Genomic DNA, 21,914 nt, shown 5'->3' with positions numbered 1-21,914 from the left:
GAGTTGACTCATTGGAAAAGACCCTGATGCTGGGAGGGATTGGGGGCAGGAGGAGAAGGGGACGACAGAGGATGAGATGGCTGGATGGCATCACCGACTCGATGGACATGAGTTTGAGTGAACTCCGGGAGTTGGTGATGGACAAGGAGGCCTGGCATGCTGCAATTCATGGGGCCGCAAAGAGTTGGACATGAGTGAGAGACTGAACTGAACTGAACTGACAGTAGTTTTATTCCTAATTTTTAAATGTATCTCCATACTGTTTTCCACAGTGGCTATAACAAGTTGCATTCACACCAACAGTGCAAGGGAGCTCCCTTTTCTCCGCATCCTTTCCAGCATTTGTAGAGTTTTTTGATGGCGGCCATTCTAACTGCTGTGAAGATGATACCTCATTGTAGCTTTGATTTGCCTTTTCTCTAACTCTTTTCATGTGTTTAAGAGCTCATGTTTCAGTTTTAAAACTCCTACTCATACTCATTCTCTTAACCAGTTGATTAAACTTAATTTCACTAATAGGGGACCTGACATTATACCTAGCATCACCTGTGAAATAGTCTCACCAAAAAAGTTTCGTTCAAAGCTAACCTCTGTGCCTAACTTCCAGCTTGCAGGAAATAAAGAAGATAAAGGGACAATAGACACCATGATGAAACCATCAGATTTCTAGAATGTGTGACATCTAGTTTAGTCTCTTCAAAAATTCAATGTGGGGGCAACCCTGACTACACTTCTATTGGTTGGGGAAGTTCCATATGCTGTTAGGCGTGCCCCCCCCCCAAAAAAAAAATCAGTGTCACTTAAAGAAAAAAGGGAAAGAAAAAGGAACACAAAGAGGTAGGGAGAGATTTTAAGAGACTAGAGACAATAAAATCCAATATGTGAAATTTGACTGGATCCTAGCTTGAAAAGATATAAAACACATTTTGGGGACTAATGGGGAACATTTGAATAAGTATTAAATACTCAGTTCAGTCAGTTCAGTTCAGTCGCTCAGTCGTGTCCGAATCCTTGTGACCCCATGGACTGCAGCACGCCAGGCCTCTCTGTCCATCACCAACTCCCAGAGTTTACTCAAACTCACGTCCATTGAGTCAGTGATGCCATCTAGCCATCTTATCCTCTGTCGTCCCTTTTTCTCCTGCCTTCAATCTTTCCCAGCATCAGGGTCTTTCCAAATGAGTCAGTTGTTCATTTTAGGTAGCCAAAGTATTGGTTTCAGCTTCAGCATCAGTCCTTCCAATGAATATTCAGGACTGATTTCCTTTAGGATGGACTGGTTGGATCTTCTTAAGTATTAAATACTAGATATGATAATGGTATACTGTAGTTACACAGTCATGTATATTAAGGGGTAAAGTGTTAGATTGAAATTTAATTTCAGATGTTCAGTAAGAAAAATTATACACACATACATTTAGTATATATGGCAATGTGTTAACTTTAGGAAAGTAGGTTTATTGTACTTCTCTTTGCACTTTTCTGTTTCACATTTTTCTTAAGAAGTTGGGGAAAAGCAAAAATTATTGCCACAAGTCATCCACAGATTAAGGGGAAAAGCCAGCTCATGGCAAGACAGGCCTTGCCTCTTCCAAGGAAACTTCTTGAGTCAGGAGTGTGATGGGAAAAGCTCCAGGTTAGCAGGCAGGCAGGTAGTCTCCTCTGCCCCTCGGTCTACAAGGCCCCCATGTCTCCGCTGGAAAGTGAACTTGGATTAGATCCAAAAAGTTCCTTCTGAAACTGTAGATATGAGCATATAGGTACAAAGCAGTGGTTACCAGAGAGAGAGGGCCCAGGGGCAGCGGGGGAAACGCTGTAGGAAATACAGAAGTAGAAATGCACACACAAAACTTACACACCAAGGTCACCTCAAAAAATGAAATTGGAGTTATCTGTTGCTGCATAACAAATCACTCCAAATCAGTGGCTTAAACCGCTATTTTGTTACGTTTATAGATTGTATGGGTCAGGAATTCAGAAAGGTCAGAGCAGGGACAGTTTGCTCCATAGCATCTGAGACTTCAGCTAGGACAACTAGAAGGCTCCGGTGACTTCATGTCGGGGGCAGGAAGCATTTGGAGGCCTCTTCACTCACGAGTTTAGCAGGCGATGCTCATACAGGCTGGCTGTTGGCCAGAACATCTATTCGTGGCCTATCCACATAGCCATCCAGGTAACCTCATGCTTCTTGCATGGAGGCTTGTGGCTCTAAAGATGAGTGTCCCAAGAGAACCAGGCAGAAGCTGTATAGCCTTTTATGACCTAGCCTCAGAAGTCACAGTGTCACTTCCATAGTGCCAGATTCAGAGGCATGGATCACAGACCTCACCTCTCAGTGGCAGGAGCACCAGACCCAGAGTGTAAGAGCACATGGGTTGGGAGGTAATTTTTGAGCACATTTTTGGAATTCCAAATATATTTCCACAACACTTTATGCTGTTCCAAAGCTGCTTGTCCCCAGGAGGCCCCCAGATTCTGCCCTTTCATCAAAGTGGTCTCCCCCGTCCCCAACACAGTGCTCTGGCTGGGTCACTCGAGGAAGCCCTACACAAGGGCTTGAGTGTGTGAGAGAACGGAAGCCCACAAACACAGCTTTAACATGAATAAATAAGTCTTTTGAAATTCAGGATGTGACTTGAGTCTTTCATCCCAAGGTTTCAAATTAAAAAAAAGTTCATTCCTTGACAGCATATTCTGGCTTCAATGATCAACTCCATGTGAAAAACTAAGGTATTGAGACTGGACATCTTTTCCAAGCCTCATTTAGGGACTTCTAGCGATTGACTGGTTATTTACCACTTCCATGAATTGCCATTGTCTCAGTTGGTTCTTAAGAGTCCAAACAAGCTCACCCTTTAGAATCCCCATCTTCCATTAGCTTCACCACTGTTCCAGGCAATGAGGCTCAAGATGTTGCCAACCTGACCTTCAACACCCAGACCAAATCTATTTCAGAATGCCAGCTTTCTTACATCATCATCTTAGGAATCTTTTTTTTGGCTGTACCACAAAGGCCTGTGGGATCTTAGCTTACTGACCAGGGATCAAACCTGTGCCTCCTGCATTCGAAGTGCTGAGTCTTAACCACTGGACTGCCGGGGAAGTCCCTACAACAGCATCCTAAATCCCTGCCCTTGTTATTTCCTCTTGGAGTTATACGACGCCCCCTAAGGGGCTTCCTTCCACGCTTCCTACCTTTACAGAACCCACCAGCTAAGCTACTCCCATTGAACCACATCCCTTATAAACATGGTGGTGGGTGGATCTGCAATCTTTGTCTTTCAGGCTTTCCCTAAAGTTGGTTCCTAGTTTATCTAGTACATTGTGCATTTCCATATTGACTGTCATGCTCAAGCAAGTACAATCTCTCCCATTGTCCTTGGGACAGATGATCACCTTTTGTCCTACATTCTAACCTAAAATGATGAAACTGAGTGGTTCAGGAGCTCAGAGGAGGGGGACAAACTGTGGGCTAAGACAACCGCTTCCAAATGGTTGAGCCTGTGGGCAGCTGGGAGGTGAAGGAGTGAGTGATCTATGCAAGGAAGATACCTACCAACTATTTTACCTTCCACTAGTGCCACCTGGGAGGCCTATTCATAGGTATAGTGGGACAAACAGACGGTGGGTTAAGTTTATTTTCTATCCTTTTAAACTAGAAAAGCTGTAGAGTACTCGTAAGTTTGAGAATTATTTATGCTTTTGATAAAATCACATCTAGAACTGGAAAGATTTCAATGAAAGACTGATGCATCAATTATCAAAGTACAGATTCAAACATTTAATTTAAAAAATGGAACATATCTTACATAAGAAATGTCCCTCTCTGAGCACTACAGAAGATGCACAGACCTTCCCACAGGTCAGAGAGGAAAGACTGTATAGACAGTTTTCATAAAAAACTGAGGGATAATTCAAAAAGTTTATGAAGAATCGGGAGGCAGAAAATGCTTCAAGAGGCTTGGTCCGCAGAGGCTGTTCTGGAATGCCGCGTGTCAATGTCATGTTCCTGGAGGAGGGAATAAGGCAGAAAGCTAATATTTCAGTTCAAAACCTAAACTGTGAACTCTTGGTTGTTTTGGACTTTGATGAGCAATTCTGATTGGGACACAGGTAATCTCTGGCTTTAAGGCTACATCCAAGCCAAGGATCAAGTTTTCATGACCAGATAGGGCTCTGACCACAACCCTACCACCCACCATGAGTGGGGAGCAAATACAGTTGAAGGTACTGATGGAAACACCACACCAGACTTCTTACCTTGGCCCTGGGGGTTAAGTATTGCTGGGAATTTACTTGCTCCCCCTACCCCGCCCCACGTTGTCAGTGCTGAGCAGGTTATCAACACCTTGCCTCTGAGGTGCCTTCCTGGCGCTTATCTGAAGAGCACTGTAAATGCCCGTATATTCCTGCCTTGCCCACTGCATGGAGGTCAGACAGCAAGGACTGCATTCACCGCCATAACCCTGACATCCAGCACCATGCTAGCACACATGAGGCCTCCAGTATGAATACTCAGCAGGCCAGTGCCCACCAGCAGTGGCTCAGATCCCAATCAGTCTTTCTATTCAGCATCTAGAATCTGTGTGTGTGTGTGTGTGTGTGTGTGTGTGTGTGTGTGTGTGTGGAAAATGGACTCTTCATACTGGTTTATAGGCCTTTCCCCCCATCCCACTGCTGTATCATGAATGTCTTCCCAAGTGCTTGAACATCCTACTAAACATTCTTACCCTTATGCATGTACCCAGGTACTTAACTAGTTCCCTACTGATGGTTTTCTTCTATGAAAACAATGCTTCGCTGAGCATTCTGACTGGTAAATCTACACATATTCAGAATTATATTATTTTTTTATTTTTATTTTTTGGCTGTGTGGTGTGGTACTTGGGATGTTAGTTCCCGACCAGGGATTGAACCTGTGCCCCCTGCACTGGAAATGTGGCGTCTTAACCACTGAACTGCCAGGGAAGTCCCAGGATTGTATTATTGAGACAAATTCTGAGGATTAAAATTGCTGGGTCAGAGGTATCCATGTATTTCAGGGCTTCTGAATATCTTTAAAAATATCTCCATTAAAAAAAAAAAACTCCATAAAAATGGAACCAGCTTATTCTCCAATCAGTAGTATATAAATGAATATCCATTTACCAGCAGTGGTTGGGCATTTAATTTTAGAAATCCTGTCCAGGGACAGATAAGATGAAGGCCTGGCATAATACATTTTAAGTCCTTAGTCCAGGGCAAGATGATTTCTGTCCTCACATCTTGCTGCTCTGTCCTCGGCTGAGTTCCCGTCTGCCACATAAGCATCATTGCTGTTCCTCAAACGAGCCAAGCAGAGTCCCCAGGACACTCATCTCCCAGCTATCTCCATGACCAGCCCCTGAACACCTTCAAGTCCTGGCTCCCATGCCAGCTCTGGAGTGTGTGTGGCCCACCCTGCCCACCCCTGAATCTTGCCACCTTCAGTACACTGATGACCCTGCTCTGTTTTTATACCACGTTTCATCTCCTGGCATCCTCTGAGATTTAATACTTAAGATACTACATTGTTTGTTTACTGTCTGTCTCCTCCAGCTAGAATATACATTCCATAAGCGCAGGAATCGTCATCTGTTTTGTCCACCTAGTAGACAGTGGAATACCGACAGAATGAATGAATGGCATAGAACTTGAGAAGTCCAGTTTATGGACGATATCCCCACTTGACCACTTGAGTGGGCCTTCTGGGCTCTGTACCTGGTTCAACTTCTTGAACTCCACCACTTGGAAGAAGATGTGCTCAAGGATATGTTTGGCATCTTGCCGGTCCTTTGGGAGTTTATTGGTGACTCCAAGGATGTCGCCACACTTCCTGACATAGAATTCCAGGTCTTCTTCAGTACCTGAGCACAGTTGGGGTGGTTAGATTCATCCTTGATTCTGCCCTGCCCCAAGTACAGACTTACTGTGGTCTGGGTATCCCTGTAGGGTTCCTATATCTCTCAAGATCACTCACCTCTCCCTTGAGTAATGTGACCAAAGGACTCAAACAGTGATAGACTGTAGAGATCTCTGATGTGCTGTTTTTGTAAATTAGTAGGCCAGAAGTGTGACCCTCCTAGACGGAATAAAGCTGCACTGGTTCTGGCTCACTATGCCCAGATCCAGCATTCCTACATTACAAAGAGGAGGAGCACCCAGCAGGAAATGAAATTACCATTCTCTGAATGCTGCAGGGACCATTATGAGAAGGATATATGGGTATTTTAAAGAACATTTATTATAGCAATCTTATAGAAAAGGAATGAAAGAAAAAAATCACCCATAATTCTCTGAAACAATTTCCGGCTGTATATCAAGAATGGACAGTCATTACTGCCCTTCTTGCACTGGACTGTAACTTCTTTCTTTTTCCCCTCTGACTTGCATTTTTAAAGCTACGGTAGAAATGATATCTCACTCTAACCCCCACCAATACTATCTAGGATAAATACTGCTATGTGTGCCTGCATATCTACATGTGTAGAAAACTCCCTCCAAGTGTAAGAATCAGACTACAATAGTTCTGTAAGTTGTCTTTATCTTTTTTTTTAACAAGTCTTCCTACTGATAGGCTGTTAGACTTGTCAAATTTTTGAATGATACAATTAATAGCTCTATAGCTGTACCTTTTTTGTTTTTCATTTCTACAAGAAATTCTGAAGATAGACTGCTAGAATCAGAAATGCTGGGTCAAAGCATCTAATCCTTCACAGGTCTATTATTCCTACAGGGTACTTACTGGGTCTTACTAATATCTGATTGCCCAGCACCTACAATATCTGGAACGAACAGAAATGCAATGTCTGACATTGAACTATGTTCATTTTTACATCCTCCTTTCTGGTCTCTGAGCATATATAGATGTTTGCATAGTTGAGATCCTACCACAAGTGCAGTTTTATATTTTGCTCTCTTCATTTAGGAATCTCCAATTCACTCAGTGTCACCCCCCGGGCTTTGTAAAGCTCTTTTATAATGACTATGTTTTATCCCACTGACTGAATATGGCACTGTTTATTACCATTCCCCTATGACTGAAAACTAAGGCTATTCCCAACTGTATTTTATTTATTAAATAAACAATGTAGTAGTCTCATCTGTATGCCTTCATTTGTCTCCCTAGGTTAGATTCCCAGGAGTGGGGTCACTGCCTCAAAATGGACGGTTACTTTTATGTCTCTGAGCACACGTGTGCAGGCCCACGTGCTGTGCAGGAGGCAGGGCACGTCAGGAGGAGCCCTGGGCTGAGAGTCAGGAGCACCACTCACTGAGCAGCTGTGTAGCCCAGGGCCTTTCCTCACCCATGGGTCAGGGTGGGCACACTGGACTCTAGCATCCCTTCCAGTCTGAAGTCTCTGTAATTCTCTTGACCCTAACTGAATCTTCTTAGTCAAGTGCTCCTATGACCACTGGCCACGATTTGCTATGTGGCAGCCAAGGTCAGGATTCATCCTGGGGTCACTCAACAGGTCAGAGATAAAGATGCACAGGAATTAAAGCTGAGAGTCTGGCCTCCTCTTGGCACCGCCCTCTAACTCACTGAGCTAACTGGCTCTTACAGTCAACATCATTTACATGAGATAACCAACACTGTCATTTTATAAACTCCCATTCCTATTTTCTTCTCCCTAAACAAACTGTAAACTTCTCTCATGGCAAATCTCACAAATTCACAATTTAGTAAAACTCACAAAAGAAAAAAAAAAAAATTTGACTAAACTCACACTTATTGGTAATCTGAGCAAGCCGGGCCTTCTCAGAGGAGAACGTCTCATCTAAGTCAAACAGCTCCAGCGGAGGAGGTGGTAATTCCCTGAAACTAGGAGGGAAAACCTAAAAGGCAATGAGGTCTTTTATGAAAGAGCGTATCCAGAGCTGCAACTAACAGGAATGAGACAGAAGGAAAACAAGAGGATGAAACGCCCAGCGCCTGTCACCCCTCCACCCTAACCCACGAGGCCGTAGCAAGCAAGACGGCGGCCCACTGGAAGCACCCCAGCAGAACCAGCTCCAACCACACCACTGAACTGGTGACGCTGGGATCCCAGCACCCATTAACTTGTTCAAGGACACAAAGCTTGGCGCTTCTCAGGCTTTTGTGTTGACCTTTTGACTGTTTCTCATCTAATCGTGACAGAGATTGGGGGAACAGATGTAGATTAATACACGAAGAGCTGAACTTAGAGCCAGAGTTCACAGGTGAACCAGTAGTGTTCACCTGCTAAATGCTGAGCTATCACTTAGAACAAGAGGCCTGATCTGCAGTTTGTCATTTTCTGCTCTATAAGCACCTCCACCATGGCCGATTTTCAAGCTACCAAGCCGTAGCCAGTTAACTGCCTTGTAACATTCCAGAATGTAGGAGGCTAAGACAAATTTTTAAAATATTCATTCATTTATTTATTTAGCTGCACTGGATGTTGGTTGTGGGATCTTTATTTGCAGCATGTGAGATCTAGTTCCCTGACCAGGAATCAAACCTGGGCCCCCTGCATTGGGAGCATGGAGTCTTAGCCACTAGACCACCAGGGAAAAGTCCAGCATAAGACAGTTCCAAAGGCAAGTGGAGCTCCTGTTGAACTAGAATGTTGAAAAATACCATGGGGTTGGCCCCTGGGCTATGAGAACTGTGCTGTGAATCTCAGTGCCTGCTGCCTGGAAAGCTCAAAGCTTTCTAGCACAAAGCTCTTCCTCCTCTTCACCTAGCAGTTCTCATATATGCCCTCCAACCCAACAGGATGGGAAATGTTTAATAGCCAGGGAGGTCCACGCCCTTGATTTCTCAGCTGAGAACCACATCAAGTGGAAGTCCCTGTAGAATCCTAACAGGCTTGGTCTCTATGCATATTTAGAGCCAGAGACACGTGACCCCATGAGGAGGCCTGTTCTGCAAGAGGCCCGCTGGCAAGGGAAGGGCAGACATCCAGGCTCTGCAGCCAGATGCTCCACGCCCACCTACTCACTGCTGGCTGAAGAGCTGGCAGTGGCGTCTCAAACTGAGGCTGGATGAGCTGGAGAGGTTCATGTTTCACGTTGAGCTGTTCATAAGCCCTGGGTAGAGAAGAAGATAAAAACGTAGGAATCAGGATGAGACACCAAGGCAGAGCACGTCTAATTAATCCCACGGTGCTCTTTTCCACAGAATCAGGCAGCGTAGCATCTTGGCAAAAGAAATTAAAATCACACAAAATGCGCTGTTACATGCAATGGAACGAGCCTTTCAGACATCTCCTCCATTGTAGTAGACAGTGCAACTTTATTGAGAATTGAGAGGGAAAGTTCTGTCAAGTTTCCTATCAGGCTTCTCCTGAATAGGCTTCTAATTTTTACCCACCGGACACTGTGAACTCTGCAACTCATTGTGTTTGCTTAGTTGTTTTCACCATTAAGAGACAGGAGTCAAACCGGAAGGAAGTCTCAACAGAGCCGCAGGATATGCGCTTCTGCGTGTTCATTCACTCCATAAACATTTACTGAACACCTACTGTGTGCCAGACAGTTTTATCCGCCAGGAGTCCAGCAGCAGGGGGAAAAAAGAGACCAAGGCAGGCCCTCATGGGACTGACATTCTAGCGGAAGAGAGACACCCAATAAACAAAAGCTATGATGCCGGGGATTAATAAGCATTAGGAAGAAAAGCAGGTCAGGAGAGAGGGACAGAGACAGGGCAGGGGTGGGAGTGCAGCTGGTCAGAGCCGCCTGAGTGGAGGCAGGGCCTGGGCGTGCAGCCGCCCTCAGCGGTGCCCCGAGCAGAGGTCAGGAAGGGGAAGGGGGAAGGGGGCGAGACACTTTCAGAGAACCGCAGGGCAGCCAGCGAGGCTGCAGTGCAAGGAGCGGGAGGAAGGGGTTTACGGAGTCGCGTGCTGACCTTCCCCCCACCCCTGCCCCAAGATCATTTTTTTTTTACCGCACTTCCCCTTTCCCTCCCTTCTCTCGAACATTCAGTTGACCTTTTGCATCATGTATAGGCTGCCAACTGGCTGACCTCCTCTGGAAATGAGGCAAATTAAAATATACTCAACCAACTGAAACTGTATGCTCGTGTGTGGCCTTTCAAAATTCATCTAAACAAGCAAATGCCAACAAGTGCGGGCAAAGTTCATGCCTGTTTCTCTGCACGGATGCTTGCTGAAAGGACACCGATCTGTGACTGCAGAAAGGAGCTTAGCTGAGCTTACTGCTGTCACCTCCTCTACTAGTCCTGGGTGTTCGGGGAGCCTCTTTCCTAGCAGTGAGCAGAAGAGCCCCACAGAGAGAAGAGAAATAAGGATTCTCGAGCATCTACCACATACCATGTACTGTGCCTGACCCTGGGTGAGGCACTGATTTCCCTGAATCCTCAATCCTGGGCAGTGGGTGTAATCTCATAGGAAGAGGAAACAGAGGTACAGAGAAGAAGTAGCTTCCCAAGGTCACAAGATTAAGAAGCCTCAGAGGCAAGATTAGAACTCAGATCTGGCTAATCAGAACCCTGCTAATCAGAAGCTCCATGACTGTCTACCCAGAAGGCAACATGAAAGGCAGCTCTAAGATAAAAGTCCTACTATCCACACACAAAGAACCCTGCTACCAGTCCTCGCCTTGGTCATAAGCTAAGCTAAGTCACTTCAGTCGTGTCCAACTCTGCGACCCCATAGACGGCAGCCCACCAGGCTCCCCCGTCCCTGGGATTCTCCAGGCAAGAACATTGGAGTGGGTTGCCATTTCCTTCTCCATGAAAATATTCCATAAATGAATTTCAGTAACTCTTAAATGTTCCACAAAATTTCCTAAGAACCTGTGAGAGTATAATACCTGGCAATCCTCTCTAAAACAGAAATTCACCTATCTGCTACATTACTGCTGATGATCTGAAATGTACATGGTCATCCTAGCCATGATATTCTGTTTTCTGTCCCCAGACAGAGCTGACTACTGAAGCCCTGTATTACTAATAAAACAAGTTCCACTAAGTCTTCCCTTTCTCCACTAAGCTCACCACCTGCCCAAATCTTCCTCCTAAGATGAACCAACATGTACTGGTCGGGGTGGGGTGGGGGGGCGGCTGTGACTGGTAGAGAAGCTCATCTTAAAACCAAGCAAAACCTAGTTCAGAAAGATGATCAGGACTTCCCTAGTGGTCCAGTGTCTGAGACTCCAAGCTCCTCATGCAGGGGGCCCAGGTTCCAGACCCCACAGGCCTGCAACTAAAGATCTTGTGTGCCACAACTAAGACCTGGTACCACCAAAAACATTTTTTTAAAAAGAGAAAGATGATCAGTGTGGGAAAAGGGGAAGAATAAATGCCACTACTATACACAAATCTGCGGAAAGGGGCTGCTCCATATTCCAGAATACTCTGGTCTGACCTTTGCATTTTCACCACCCTCGTCTCACTCCCCACCCCACCATGAACAGTGAGGGCAGGCAGGCCCTTACCTCATTTAGGCCCTTATCTCTTAGGCAGGCCCTTATCTCTCACCTCACACCCCACAGGCATCAATAAAGACCAGAAGGACATAGAGAGATGAATGGATAAAGAAGCTGTGGTACATATATACAATGGAATACTACTCAGCTACAAAAAGGAATGCATGTGAATCCATTCTAATGAGGTGGGTGAAACTAGAGCCTATTATATAGAGTGAAGTAAGTCAGAAAGAGAAATATAAATATTGTATACTGACACATATATATGGAATCTAAAGAGACAGCACTGTTGAATTTATTTTCAGGGCAGCAATGGAGAAACAGACAAGAGAACAGACCTATGGACATGGTGGGAGAGGAGGGAGAAGGGGAGATGTATGGACAGAGTAACACAGACATTTATATCCCCATATGGAAAAGAGATAGCCAATGGGAGTTTGCTGTATGACTCAGGGAACTCAAACAGGGGCTCTGTGACAGGCTGAAGTGTGGGATGGGGAGGGAGGTGGGAGGGAGGGGACCTGGGTGTACCTATAGCTGATTCTTGTCGATGTATGACAGAAAACCACAAAATTCTGTATCCTTCAATTAAAAAATTTTTTTAAAAAAGGAATAATCTAAAACAAAGACCAGAAGGACAAATGAAGTCACCTCAGAGCAATACCTACAGTTGACTTAAATATTTAACAACTAATAGAACTGTTACTCAAAAAGAGAAGCTGCATTCAAAAGTTGTTATGTGCAAATGAAAATAATGCATGTACTCCACAGAGAAACCGTAAACCAGGAACGCCTGCCCTCTGCTGTGGTATGAAAGACAAACAGTGAAAAGAGCCTTCCAGGCCTCTGAAACACCCACCACCTGACCCTGCAGACACGAAAACTGCAGATGGTTCCAGTGAACCCCTCACGCCACACTGAAGAGTGGTTATAATGGCCCAGTCCTCTCCGCATCGGGAAAAAAGCAGGTCAAACCTGCAGAAGCTGGCTGGACTGCAAGCAGCTAGTGAAGCAGGCTGACAAACTTCTTCAGAGAGAAGCCCTGAGTGGGAGAGCAAACGCTGGAGCTCAAAACCAAGCCAGTGAAGAGCCAGATGTGCAGCCAGATGTCCGGGCTGGCCGTCAGCTGCGGGGGGCGAGGGGTGCCAGATAGGCCCGGGCATCTCTGGGGACGCTGGTGCTGGGTGTTGGTGCTGCTGTTTGGTTTAGTTTTGGTCGCACTGCATGGCGTGTGGGATCTTAGTTCCCGACCAGGGATTGAACCCATGCCCTCTGCAGTGGAAGTGCAGTCTTAAGCACTGGATGACTATTCTGCTTTTTGAGAAACAATCTAATCTCCTATGCTAACAAATCCCCAGATAATTTCTTCCTGGGTTCAGTGTTAAGATTGGCTGGATTCAAATTCAGGCCCCACTGAAAACTAGCTGTGTGACCTTAGGCAAACCTCTTAACTTCTCTGTGCCTCAGTGTCCTCACAGTGTACAACAAGGAGAATGAACCATATTCTGATTTTACGTGATAAAGCAATGTACACAGGAAACTTAACATGATACTTGTTAGAAGTCAAGGCTAAATGCAGTTCAAACAGCAACTAAGGATAAACTTGCTTGCCTGAACACACCCTGCCTTTGCTCATAGTGACCTCCCTGCAGAAGGCTCTCTTCCAGCTCCCCCAACCCTCTCCTGAAATCCTCTCACCCCGTAAAATGCAGCATCCAGCAGAGGGCCAAGCAGACCCAGGTCACCAAGAAATGTTTTTGGAAATCATCAACGGCTGGCTCAAAGAGCCCCTCTTTCTTAAAGCCTTCCTGGCAACCCCAGTCACAATGGAATTCTCTTTCCTCATTGCACCACAGCCTCTAGTCTTACATTTCATACTTTGCCTTAGATTGATAACCTTGCATCACAGCTTCTGTCCGTCTCCTCCATAAAACCCTACACTTTAGGTACAATGCTCAGCACAGTCAGAGCTTTAGGAGTACTTGGTGACCTTGTACATAAGTACAGGGGACAGGACATTAGACAGGCATCTGTAGCTATGCCTTCAGCCTTTGGTTTATTATTAGAGAATGTATTGATAGATCCTGTGCCAGGCCCAAGATGCGCAAAAATGTTAGTCCCTGCCTCTGTCCTTAGGGATCCAACAAAGAAGGCAAAAAGCAACAATAGAGCAGGTAATGATTTGGGGTCCAGCACTGGCCTGAAGGTCACTCAGGCCTGGCTTGAAATCCCTGCTCCCCGCGTGGGAGCATCCTTCCCCAAGAAACCTCTGACTCCTCGACCAAAAATGAGGCAGGTAACTCAGAGGACCACCGAAAGCATTAAAAGAAGGCACAACGCAGCGTGCTTACAGGGTGACTAACCATCTTGATTCACTGAGCGGGTCCCTGGGACATGGGGCTCTCTGCGCAGGAAAGTCTCGGGCAAACCAGGCCAAGCTGGTTCCTCTAAATGCCTGATACAGAGCCTGGAACACAGCAGAGGCTAATAACTGAGGGCAGTTTCCCCTGCATCAAGTCCCGCCCCAATCCCCCGGCTGTCCAGGCTGACCTCATCACAGGTCTGAGAACACGTTTTGTACACCACACTTATTGTGACCCTATCTCCTGTCCCCAGGCTCGTGTTTGCAGACTGAATACTCAGAACGGAGTGCACAGCAGTGGAGAGCCGCAGTACTGACTTGATGACCTTCGGGAGGGAGGTAGTATCCAGCTGGTAAAGGGACAGGTCGAAGAGGCTGGTGAAGTCCCGCGGGTTCTCATCGCCCTCCTGGAGACACACTCGCAGCCGCTCGGACAGGGCGGCTGTGTCGGGCAGCATCATGTAGTCGGAAATCTGCAAGTGACAAGACGGTTCCTTTCAGCAGAGCAGGGGCTAGGATTTACTGTCTGGTCTCCAGCGCCTCTGGTCTGAATCTGCAATATTTCTCTTCTCTTGCTAAGACAGCTTGCTGATTGCGCTTGCTGACAGCCAACCCTTAAACACGCCCATCTCTGTGGAAAGAAGGACCAAGGTCACCCGGGTAACCCCAGCGCTGGAGAAATTCATGGTGCAGGCTGGCGCACACACAGCTGGCCACGGCTGGAGAAACGCGTGACCCTGCTGGTGGCTCTCCTCCTTTCTGTGATCTGGAGGGCTCAGTCATCAACCCAAAGCTCAAGTTCATTCCCTGTTCCCATTCTCCTAGGCAGTTCTGTCTGCCACTTTAACCAACTAAAATGATTTTCCCTTCCTTAATTTTAGTTGGTGACCTTATTTTCTAGTTCAGTGAGAAATCAGAAGCAACCATAAAAGAAAATCCACAAGCTCCCATTTCAAAGTCTATCCTCTCTCCAGCCACCAGCATCTGGGCCATATCCTCTGCTTTCCCTCCTGTACTATGTGTGAACCACGTGTGACCCCGGCACAGACAACCCCTCCCTGGACACTAGACCCTAATTCTTCTCACCTAGCTGCGGACATGCCTGCAGCCCTGCTGAGAACCTTGAATGATGACACCTTGGTTACAGCAGAAGACCAGGAAAACCTATGTCCCTCAATAGGTGCAACACAGTCAGTACACCGCAGCACAAACAATGGACAATACAGCCTCCAAAAAACAATCCAAAGAAAGCTTCTTAGGAACAATATGGAAAGATCTCCCAGAAATAATATTTAAAAAGTGAGGTGCTAGGCAGTATATATACATACCATACATATAGCACCATCTGGGTAAAACAAGGGGGAAGGAGAGTACACACACACACACATTTGCTTATCTCTGTATAAACTATCTCTGGAATAACATATGAGCAACTGCTAAGATTGTTGTCACTGGGGAGGAGAACCAGGTGGCTGGGCAAAGGCAGAAGGGAGAGGCTTCAGTGTGCCTGCTCTTGAATTCGAAATGATGGGAAGACATTACCTAGCCAGGCAATAAATTTAAGTTTAAATGAATGCATGCTGGCAACCAGAAGTTTGTGTGTTCTAATTTCCCTTTGAACTGCGTTTAACCTGGACTTCTAACAAGGCTAACTTGGTAACAGTTTGAAAAACTGATCTCTGAACTCACTCACAACAAATGGCTACACATTCTCCACTGCCAGGGCTTGGGGAGATGTGTCTTGAGCTTGATTTGATGACAGTGAGACTCTAAGTCAAACAGGAGCACTTTTTTCTATATCCCAAGCATCATAAACAACTTTTTAGACCAGAAACAAGGGAGAAGCATCAATAAATAAACACCCTTCCTGGCCTGATCTGGCTGATGCAGAAGCTTCAACCCTCTACCAGGGGAGAGATGAAGGTGAGAGCAGGACACGTACGAGCGCCCGGGGCGGGGAGGAGTGCAGGCCAAGCCGCCCCAAAGGTCGTTCAGTGGTGCCCCACTCTGCAGCCCCACGGACCGCAGCCCGCCAGGCTCCTCTGGCCATGGGATTCTCAGGCAAGAATACTGGAGTGGGGTGCTGTGCCCTCTTCCAGGGGATCTTCCCAGGGATTGAACCCGTGTTTCTTATGGCCCGCGAGTTCTTTACCACTACCGCCACCTGGAAGATTTTCAGTATTTCTCACTGTGTCATGTTACTGCATTCAGTGTCTTACTTTTCAAAGCCTTACAAAACAACCCAGGTCTCCCACCTGGAAGGTATGTGAAACTGCACCGTTTTAGTGCTAGGAAGGCCTTAACAACACTCCCCTCCTCTGGCTTTGTAACCTCTGACACTTTGCTTTGGAACCAGCCCAGTGTCTCACACGATAGGGAGAGAACAGAGCAGCAGAAAAGGCACAGGCTCTGGAATCAGCCTGAAGGGGGCACTAACAGTGGCTTAACCAAGTGTTAGTCGCTCAGTCGTGTCTGACTCTGTGACTCCATGGACTGTAGCCCTCCAGGCTCCTCTGTCCATGGGATTCTCCAGGCAAGAATACTGGAATGGGTAGCCATTCCCTTCTCCAGGGCACCTTCCCAACCCAGGAACAATGGCTCGGCCAGGGATTAATCTAAGTGGGAACCTTGAAGAATTTACTTACTTCCATTTCCTCGGTTAGAAAACAGTAATGACAGAAACTGAGCAAGAGCAAGGTGGCCACGCAGAACTGGAGCAGACACAGCACCTCTTAGCACCACTTGCCTCGGCACACAGCACTCTAACTAGGGCTGGCGGCTGCCAGACACATCATCCACTCAGAGCTGGGTCCTCTGAAACCCAAAAAGCCCATTCCTGGTTGTACCCCAATTCTTTGGTTTGGGGGCTTACATCACTTTTCGGGAGAAATTTAAGCACAACAGCCCCACACTTCATGTTTCCATGTGAAGGGATATTTTACACGTGAGGCTCTCATGTTTCCAAACCTGAGTCAGTCCGAGGTTCCCCAGCCAAGTCAGTCCTCAGCCGAGGGCACAGGCCGTCGGTGATGGTCTCTGGCTACCTTGTGCTGCCTGCCAAGTCGCTTCAGTCGTGTCCGACCCTGTGTGACCCCATAGACAGCAGCCCACCAGGCTCCCCAGTCCCTGGGACTCTCCAGGCAAGAACACTGGAATGGGTTGCCACTTCCTTCTCCGATACATGAAAGAGAAAAGTGAAAGTGAAGTTGCTCAGTCGTGTCCAACTCCCAGTGACCCCATGGACTGCACCCCACCAGGCTCCCCCGTCCATGGGATTTTCCAGGCAAGAGGACTGGAGTGGGGTGCCATTACCTTCTCCGGCTACCTTGTGCTACCTATAGCCAAAAAATCATTCTCCTGACAGGTCAGCAGTTAACACAGAGGTAAACGAAGGAGCAGACTTCTGAGTCAGGAGCCCTGGGTTTGGTTTCCGGCTCTGTAACTGCTGGCTCTTTGGTCATACTGCAGTCTTGCAGAATTTCAGTTTCATTGATAAAAAGAGAATAAGACCATCTACTTCCCAGAGCTGTAGTGCGGTTTAAACAGAATGATTTATGTGGAAGTATATGATATATAGGGCCTGGTATTAATATATAACAAATACAAGAGGTTTTTTTAAAAAGTCTTGATAGATGTATAGCCCTTTTATACACTTTAGTTTAACAAGTAAATTTACGTTGATTCACTTATTATTATGATTCTCATAATTACCCTGTGAGAAAGGTACTAGCAGCCCCAAAACTAATGAGAAAATGAAGATGATAAAAGGTCAGAAATGGCCTGCTTAAGGTTTCGAGGCTCATGGTGGAGCGGGACCGAGAATGTAGCTACTGGCTCCCAGTCCAGTGCTGGCCTTTTATATATTTTTTTTAATATTCAAATGGCTCCACTGGGTCTTAGTTCCACACGAGGAAACTTCATTTGCGGCATGTGGGGTCTAGTTCCCCGACCGTGGGCTGAATCCAGGCCCCCTGCGATGCGAGCACAGAGTCTTAGCCACCAGACTACTAGGGAAGTCCCTCCAGTGCTGGTCTTTCCACTCTCCCATGTCTGATCAAGTATTATCATAATGCCTTTAGGACTGTTCTTCCTAAAGGCAACCAAATTGGAATTTAAAACTTAAATTCTGATGATCTTTGTTTCTTTATGAAAAAGTACTTTTATATCCTTCATAGTTGTGAAGACGTATTTCTCTACAGATACTGATTCTGAAAGTTTCAGCCAGAGAGCATATGTTAAGTTCCAGTTACTACATATACAGACAGAGGCTCCCACCCCACTGAATTCTATGACTAATAATTTACTGATTTTTTTTTAACAGCATAGGCTTCGTCTTGCCAAAAAGCATCATTTCTTGCTATCTGTCTTACAGATAAGGTAAGAGATAGATATGTTTTGGGAACTGTTAGAAGTGGTGCTGAGAAGCTGGAGCCATTTTTCATTTCAAAGTTTTTAAGTAATCTACAACCTCCTACCTCTGGGTCCTCGGCATCAATCTGGTTTAGGTGGATGTCTTCTGTTGTGAGCCACCGGAAAACAACATCCTAAATTTAAAAAAATAAACACAGAATTACACACTGTGTATTTGAGAAAGCTGTACGCAGGACTAGAGAATTTAACAATCAAGGAAAATGATGACAGGAAAGAGACTATACAGCAGTGACTTGAAAAAGGGCAGTCACCCCTGTCTTGGTGAAATCATATAAAAACTTAAGTCTTTCTCACTCTAGTGCCATTTTTATTCTTAGAAACTTACCATTTATCTTAGGGCACTCAAGCCTTTAACCACAAGCCCAAATCTATTAAAACGTGTTCACAATTCTGAAACAATCCCTGTATAATGTGCTGATGACGTCTGGACTTAAAAAGTAGAATACAGCAAAGATGCCCCCAGAATGTGACTAAAGACAGTGGAACTTCACGTGGATTCCACAGAAACAAGATCTTCCATCAATCTCTCAACACAACAACAATCCGTAAGGCTGAAGGAACATCTTTCATTAATGAGAAAGTTCAGAGGGACCTTCTCCCTCTGGTGAGTGAGTCACCAGCATCACGCCAAAGTCCAGCTCTGACCAGCACCCTGCCATGCCTCCCAGGACGCGTTCCCTTCACACCTGCCATGCCTTTCCCTCATTTCCCACCTCGGTCAGCAGCCAGCCCCATCACAGTCTCCTTGTGCTTCCAGTCCCTCCCCCACTCACCCCTTCCCTGCCTTCATTCAGGTCCTTGTCCCTCCTTGCCCATATGTGTCCCTCTCCTGTCCCTCTTCCACACCCAAAGACCTGACTATGCCCAAAGCTGCTGGACACTCTACAAGGGCTCGCTGTGGCTTTTCAAGAGAGTTTGAGTTCCAAGGCTCTATGCACAAGGCCCTGGCTGGGCTTGCTCCTCCCTGCTTCCCCAGGGAGGCTCCCAGCCCGGGCGGCAAGTTTAGAGACACGCACCACATCCCTCTGCACTGACCTCTCTCATCTGTCACCGTCTCTCTCAATGTCCTGTACACTTCTGCAGAGCAGAGACTGCCTGACTCACCTTTGTGCCCTTAGTGCCTGGAATGTAATGGGCTCTGAAGAGCTGGTTTTAAAAGAATAGATGAACTCAGCAGTACATTTTTTAAATGACATGAAAATCATATACAATATTCATTAGTATGACAAAAGAAAAGAGCTTACCATGATTTTGCTGTTTTCTTCTTTATCCAAATATTGGTCACTGAACATGTGACATGAGCCAAGCACTGCCAGTTTCCCACCTTGGTTCTGTTGATGACAAAGCAGGGTCAGCGATTCAGATCCCCAAATGGACCACGTGCATCCTAGTCACCAAACACTTATCATCACAACATGCGAGCAAATGTCTTCTACACTAACATGTGTCAATTTACATGGGTATTTTAATGGTCTAGAAATGCCAATTATGACAACAACTATATTCCAACCTGCCTCTCAATTTAGACACCACTTCTGTACCCTTCTATCTGACTTTAACAGAAAGTAATGTAAATTTGTTCAACAGTATTTTCCCACTGTTAGTGAAATTATAAATGAAAATCATAATTTTTTTTTTAATTATTTATTTGGCTGCACTGGGTCTTAATTGCAGCATATGGGATCTAGTTCCCTGAGCAAGGATTGAACCTTGGCCCTCTGCATTGGGCCTACAGTCTTAACCACTAGACCACCAGGGAAGTCCCCGAAAATCATAATCTTAAAGGGAAAGAAAAAAGACAAATTGAAAAACAATCTGTAAAGATTCAGACATTTTATGAGTACCAAAAAAAGTGTTTAAGAGACAGAAAACTAACCCACAAGCATGAAAAATTCACAAAAGAAATGACTAGCTAATAATAAAAAACTTTAAGATTAGTAATTTTAAAAAAACAAAGTGTTTTTCCTGATAAGATTAATAAGTGAGAAAAAGTGACTCTAAGCCGTTGGCCAGGTTTCAGTGAGTCTCTGACATGGTGCTGAAACTGCCAACAAAAGCAGCATAAATACACCAGACGCTCTGCACACCTTTACACTAATAACCACAGAAGACTAGAAATAAATCCAAACATTCACCCAGAAATACGGTTAAGAACAATGGAACCTCCCAGTTGTTAAGTTATATATTAGCAAGCATTTTCACTAACTTGGGAAAATGCTTCTGCCATAACATTAGGTTAGAAAAAAAACAGTACACCATCAGTTGTAGAGAGTTTAAAGCCTGTGAGGCAAACAAAAATGCAGCACCAGCCGAAGTGGGAGAAAACGACCACGACGTCCACCTGGCCCGCCTCGGAACAGCGCGAGAGGCAGCATGTTTCCCTCCATCTCTGTGTGTATCTTGTGGCTGCGCTCGGCCTTCCGTGAGGCGCATGAGCTCTGGATCAGGCGGGCTTCACTGCCCCATAGCATGTGGGATATTAGTTCCCTCACCAGGGATCAAACCCACATCCCTTGCACTGGAGGGCAGATTCTTAACCACTGAACCACCAGGAAAATCCTTCCATAGCTGTATTTTAAAATACCGAGTATATATTATTTTGTCATAAGAAAAAGAGTACAGAATTAAAAATACAAAATGAAATCAGACTTGCTAGCAAAGTCACATACAGGGAAGCCACAGTTGTGATGGTACTGAAAAAGAATGGCAGCTAAGCCACAGCTGTTGGGAGACAAATACACAAATTCTTTAAATAAAACAAAAATTGCAAAACAAACTCTAAAAAGTCCCACATGAAAAGCAAATGCTTCATAGGAAAAATGATTTCTACACCATAACCACTGCAAACAGATCGGTTACTGAGAATAGGAAATTAATTGGGTGGAATTCTACAGAAAGAATGGGGAAATGACTGGATGAACTGGCTTGTGATTTGAATCCCCACAGGCTAAGTAAATACATAAACCTCCATTCACAGATTTATCTTTTCCTTATATACAGTTGACCTTTGAATGAACATGGGTTTCAACTGCATGGTTTCACTTACAAGTGAACTTTTTCAACAGTAAATACTACTGGACAACGCAGCCCATGGTCGACTGAATTCACAGAAGCAGACTGCACAGATAGAGGCCTGGCTCTATCACACATACTTTCCACCGTGCAGACGATTGGCGCCTCTAACCCCCACACTGTTCATGGGTCCACTGTATTTTCTTTTTCCTACTTCATTTATTTCAAATAGACTGTAGATTGTTCTTTAATGCTTTTATTCTGTCCTGACAGATTATACCATTGTCTTCAGTGGCCTTTTCCAGCATCTGTCTATAACTTGTTCCAATTAAACAAGCATATGTTTACTCAAGGACCATTTGCTCCCTCAGTGTTAATGAGTCTGTCCCAGTAAACTGAAGACCTAGAAAGTCTTGTGATGAGCCCAGTGAAGGCAACGGCCCTGGGCAAGGAGGCAGAACCCTCCAGTACTGGCCTGACCCTGCTCATGGGTCCAGGTGGAGCTCCTCCCTGGGATCACTGCCTCATCTCACCAACAAGAGTGACAGGCAGCAACCTCTCTGAAAGACTGTGTTTACAAGGCAGGACTGAAAGCCTATTAGGAGGAGAAAATGGGCTTTAAATAGCTAGGGAATGAACAGATGATAGTCTCATGAGTTCCAGAGGAAACGCCACA

At 45.6% G+C, this 21,914-nt stretch overlaps 1 protein-coding gene across 6 annotated transcripts in view; it reads right to left on the bottom strand.

Moving 5' to 3' along the window:
- Positions 1 to 3,757: 3,757 nt before the first annotated feature.
- IFT52 (intraflagellar transport 52) overlaps positions 3,758 to 21,914 on the bottom strand; it is a 28,926-nt gene continuing 10,769 nt past the window's right edge. For 4 of the 6 annotated variants that reach the window (XM_069548592.1, XM_069548595.1, XM_069548594.1 and 1 more), the window contains 7 exons: positions 19,471 to 19,557; positions 18,271 to 18,339; positions 14,114 to 14,268; positions 8,988 to 9,075; positions 7,749 to 7,857; positions 5,740 to 5,885; positions 3,758 to 4,009 (listed from right to left, as the gene is read on the bottom strand). In XM_069548592.1, coding sequence (XP_069404693.1) covers positions 3,953 to 4,009; positions 5,740 to 5,885; positions 7,749 to 7,857; positions 8,988 to 9,075; positions 14,114 to 14,268; positions 18,271 to 18,339; positions 19,471 to 19,557 — 711 coding nt within the window. In that variant the 3' untranslated portion in view covers positions 3,758 to 3,952. Of the gene's footprint in view, positions 4,010 to 5,739; positions 5,886 to 7,748; positions 7,858 to 8,979; positions 9,076 to 13,796; positions 13,901 to 13,983; positions 14,269 to 18,270; positions 18,340 to 19,470; positions 19,558 to 21,914 lie in introns of all 6 variants that reach the window. The other 2 variants (XM_069548591.1, XR_011248268.1) reach the window with 2 other exon arrangements.

The sequence above is a fragment of the Ovis canadensis genome, chromosome 13 (genome assembly GCF_042477335.2).
Source record: "Ovis canadensis isolate MfBH-ARS-UI-01 breed Bighorn chromosome 13, ARS-UI_OviCan_v2, whole genome shotgun sequence".
Taxonomy (NCBI): domain Eukaryota; kingdom Metazoa; phylum Chordata; class Mammalia; order Artiodactyla; family Bovidae; genus Ovis; species Ovis canadensis.
This window is presented reverse-complemented; position numbering and strand designations above follow the sequence as displayed.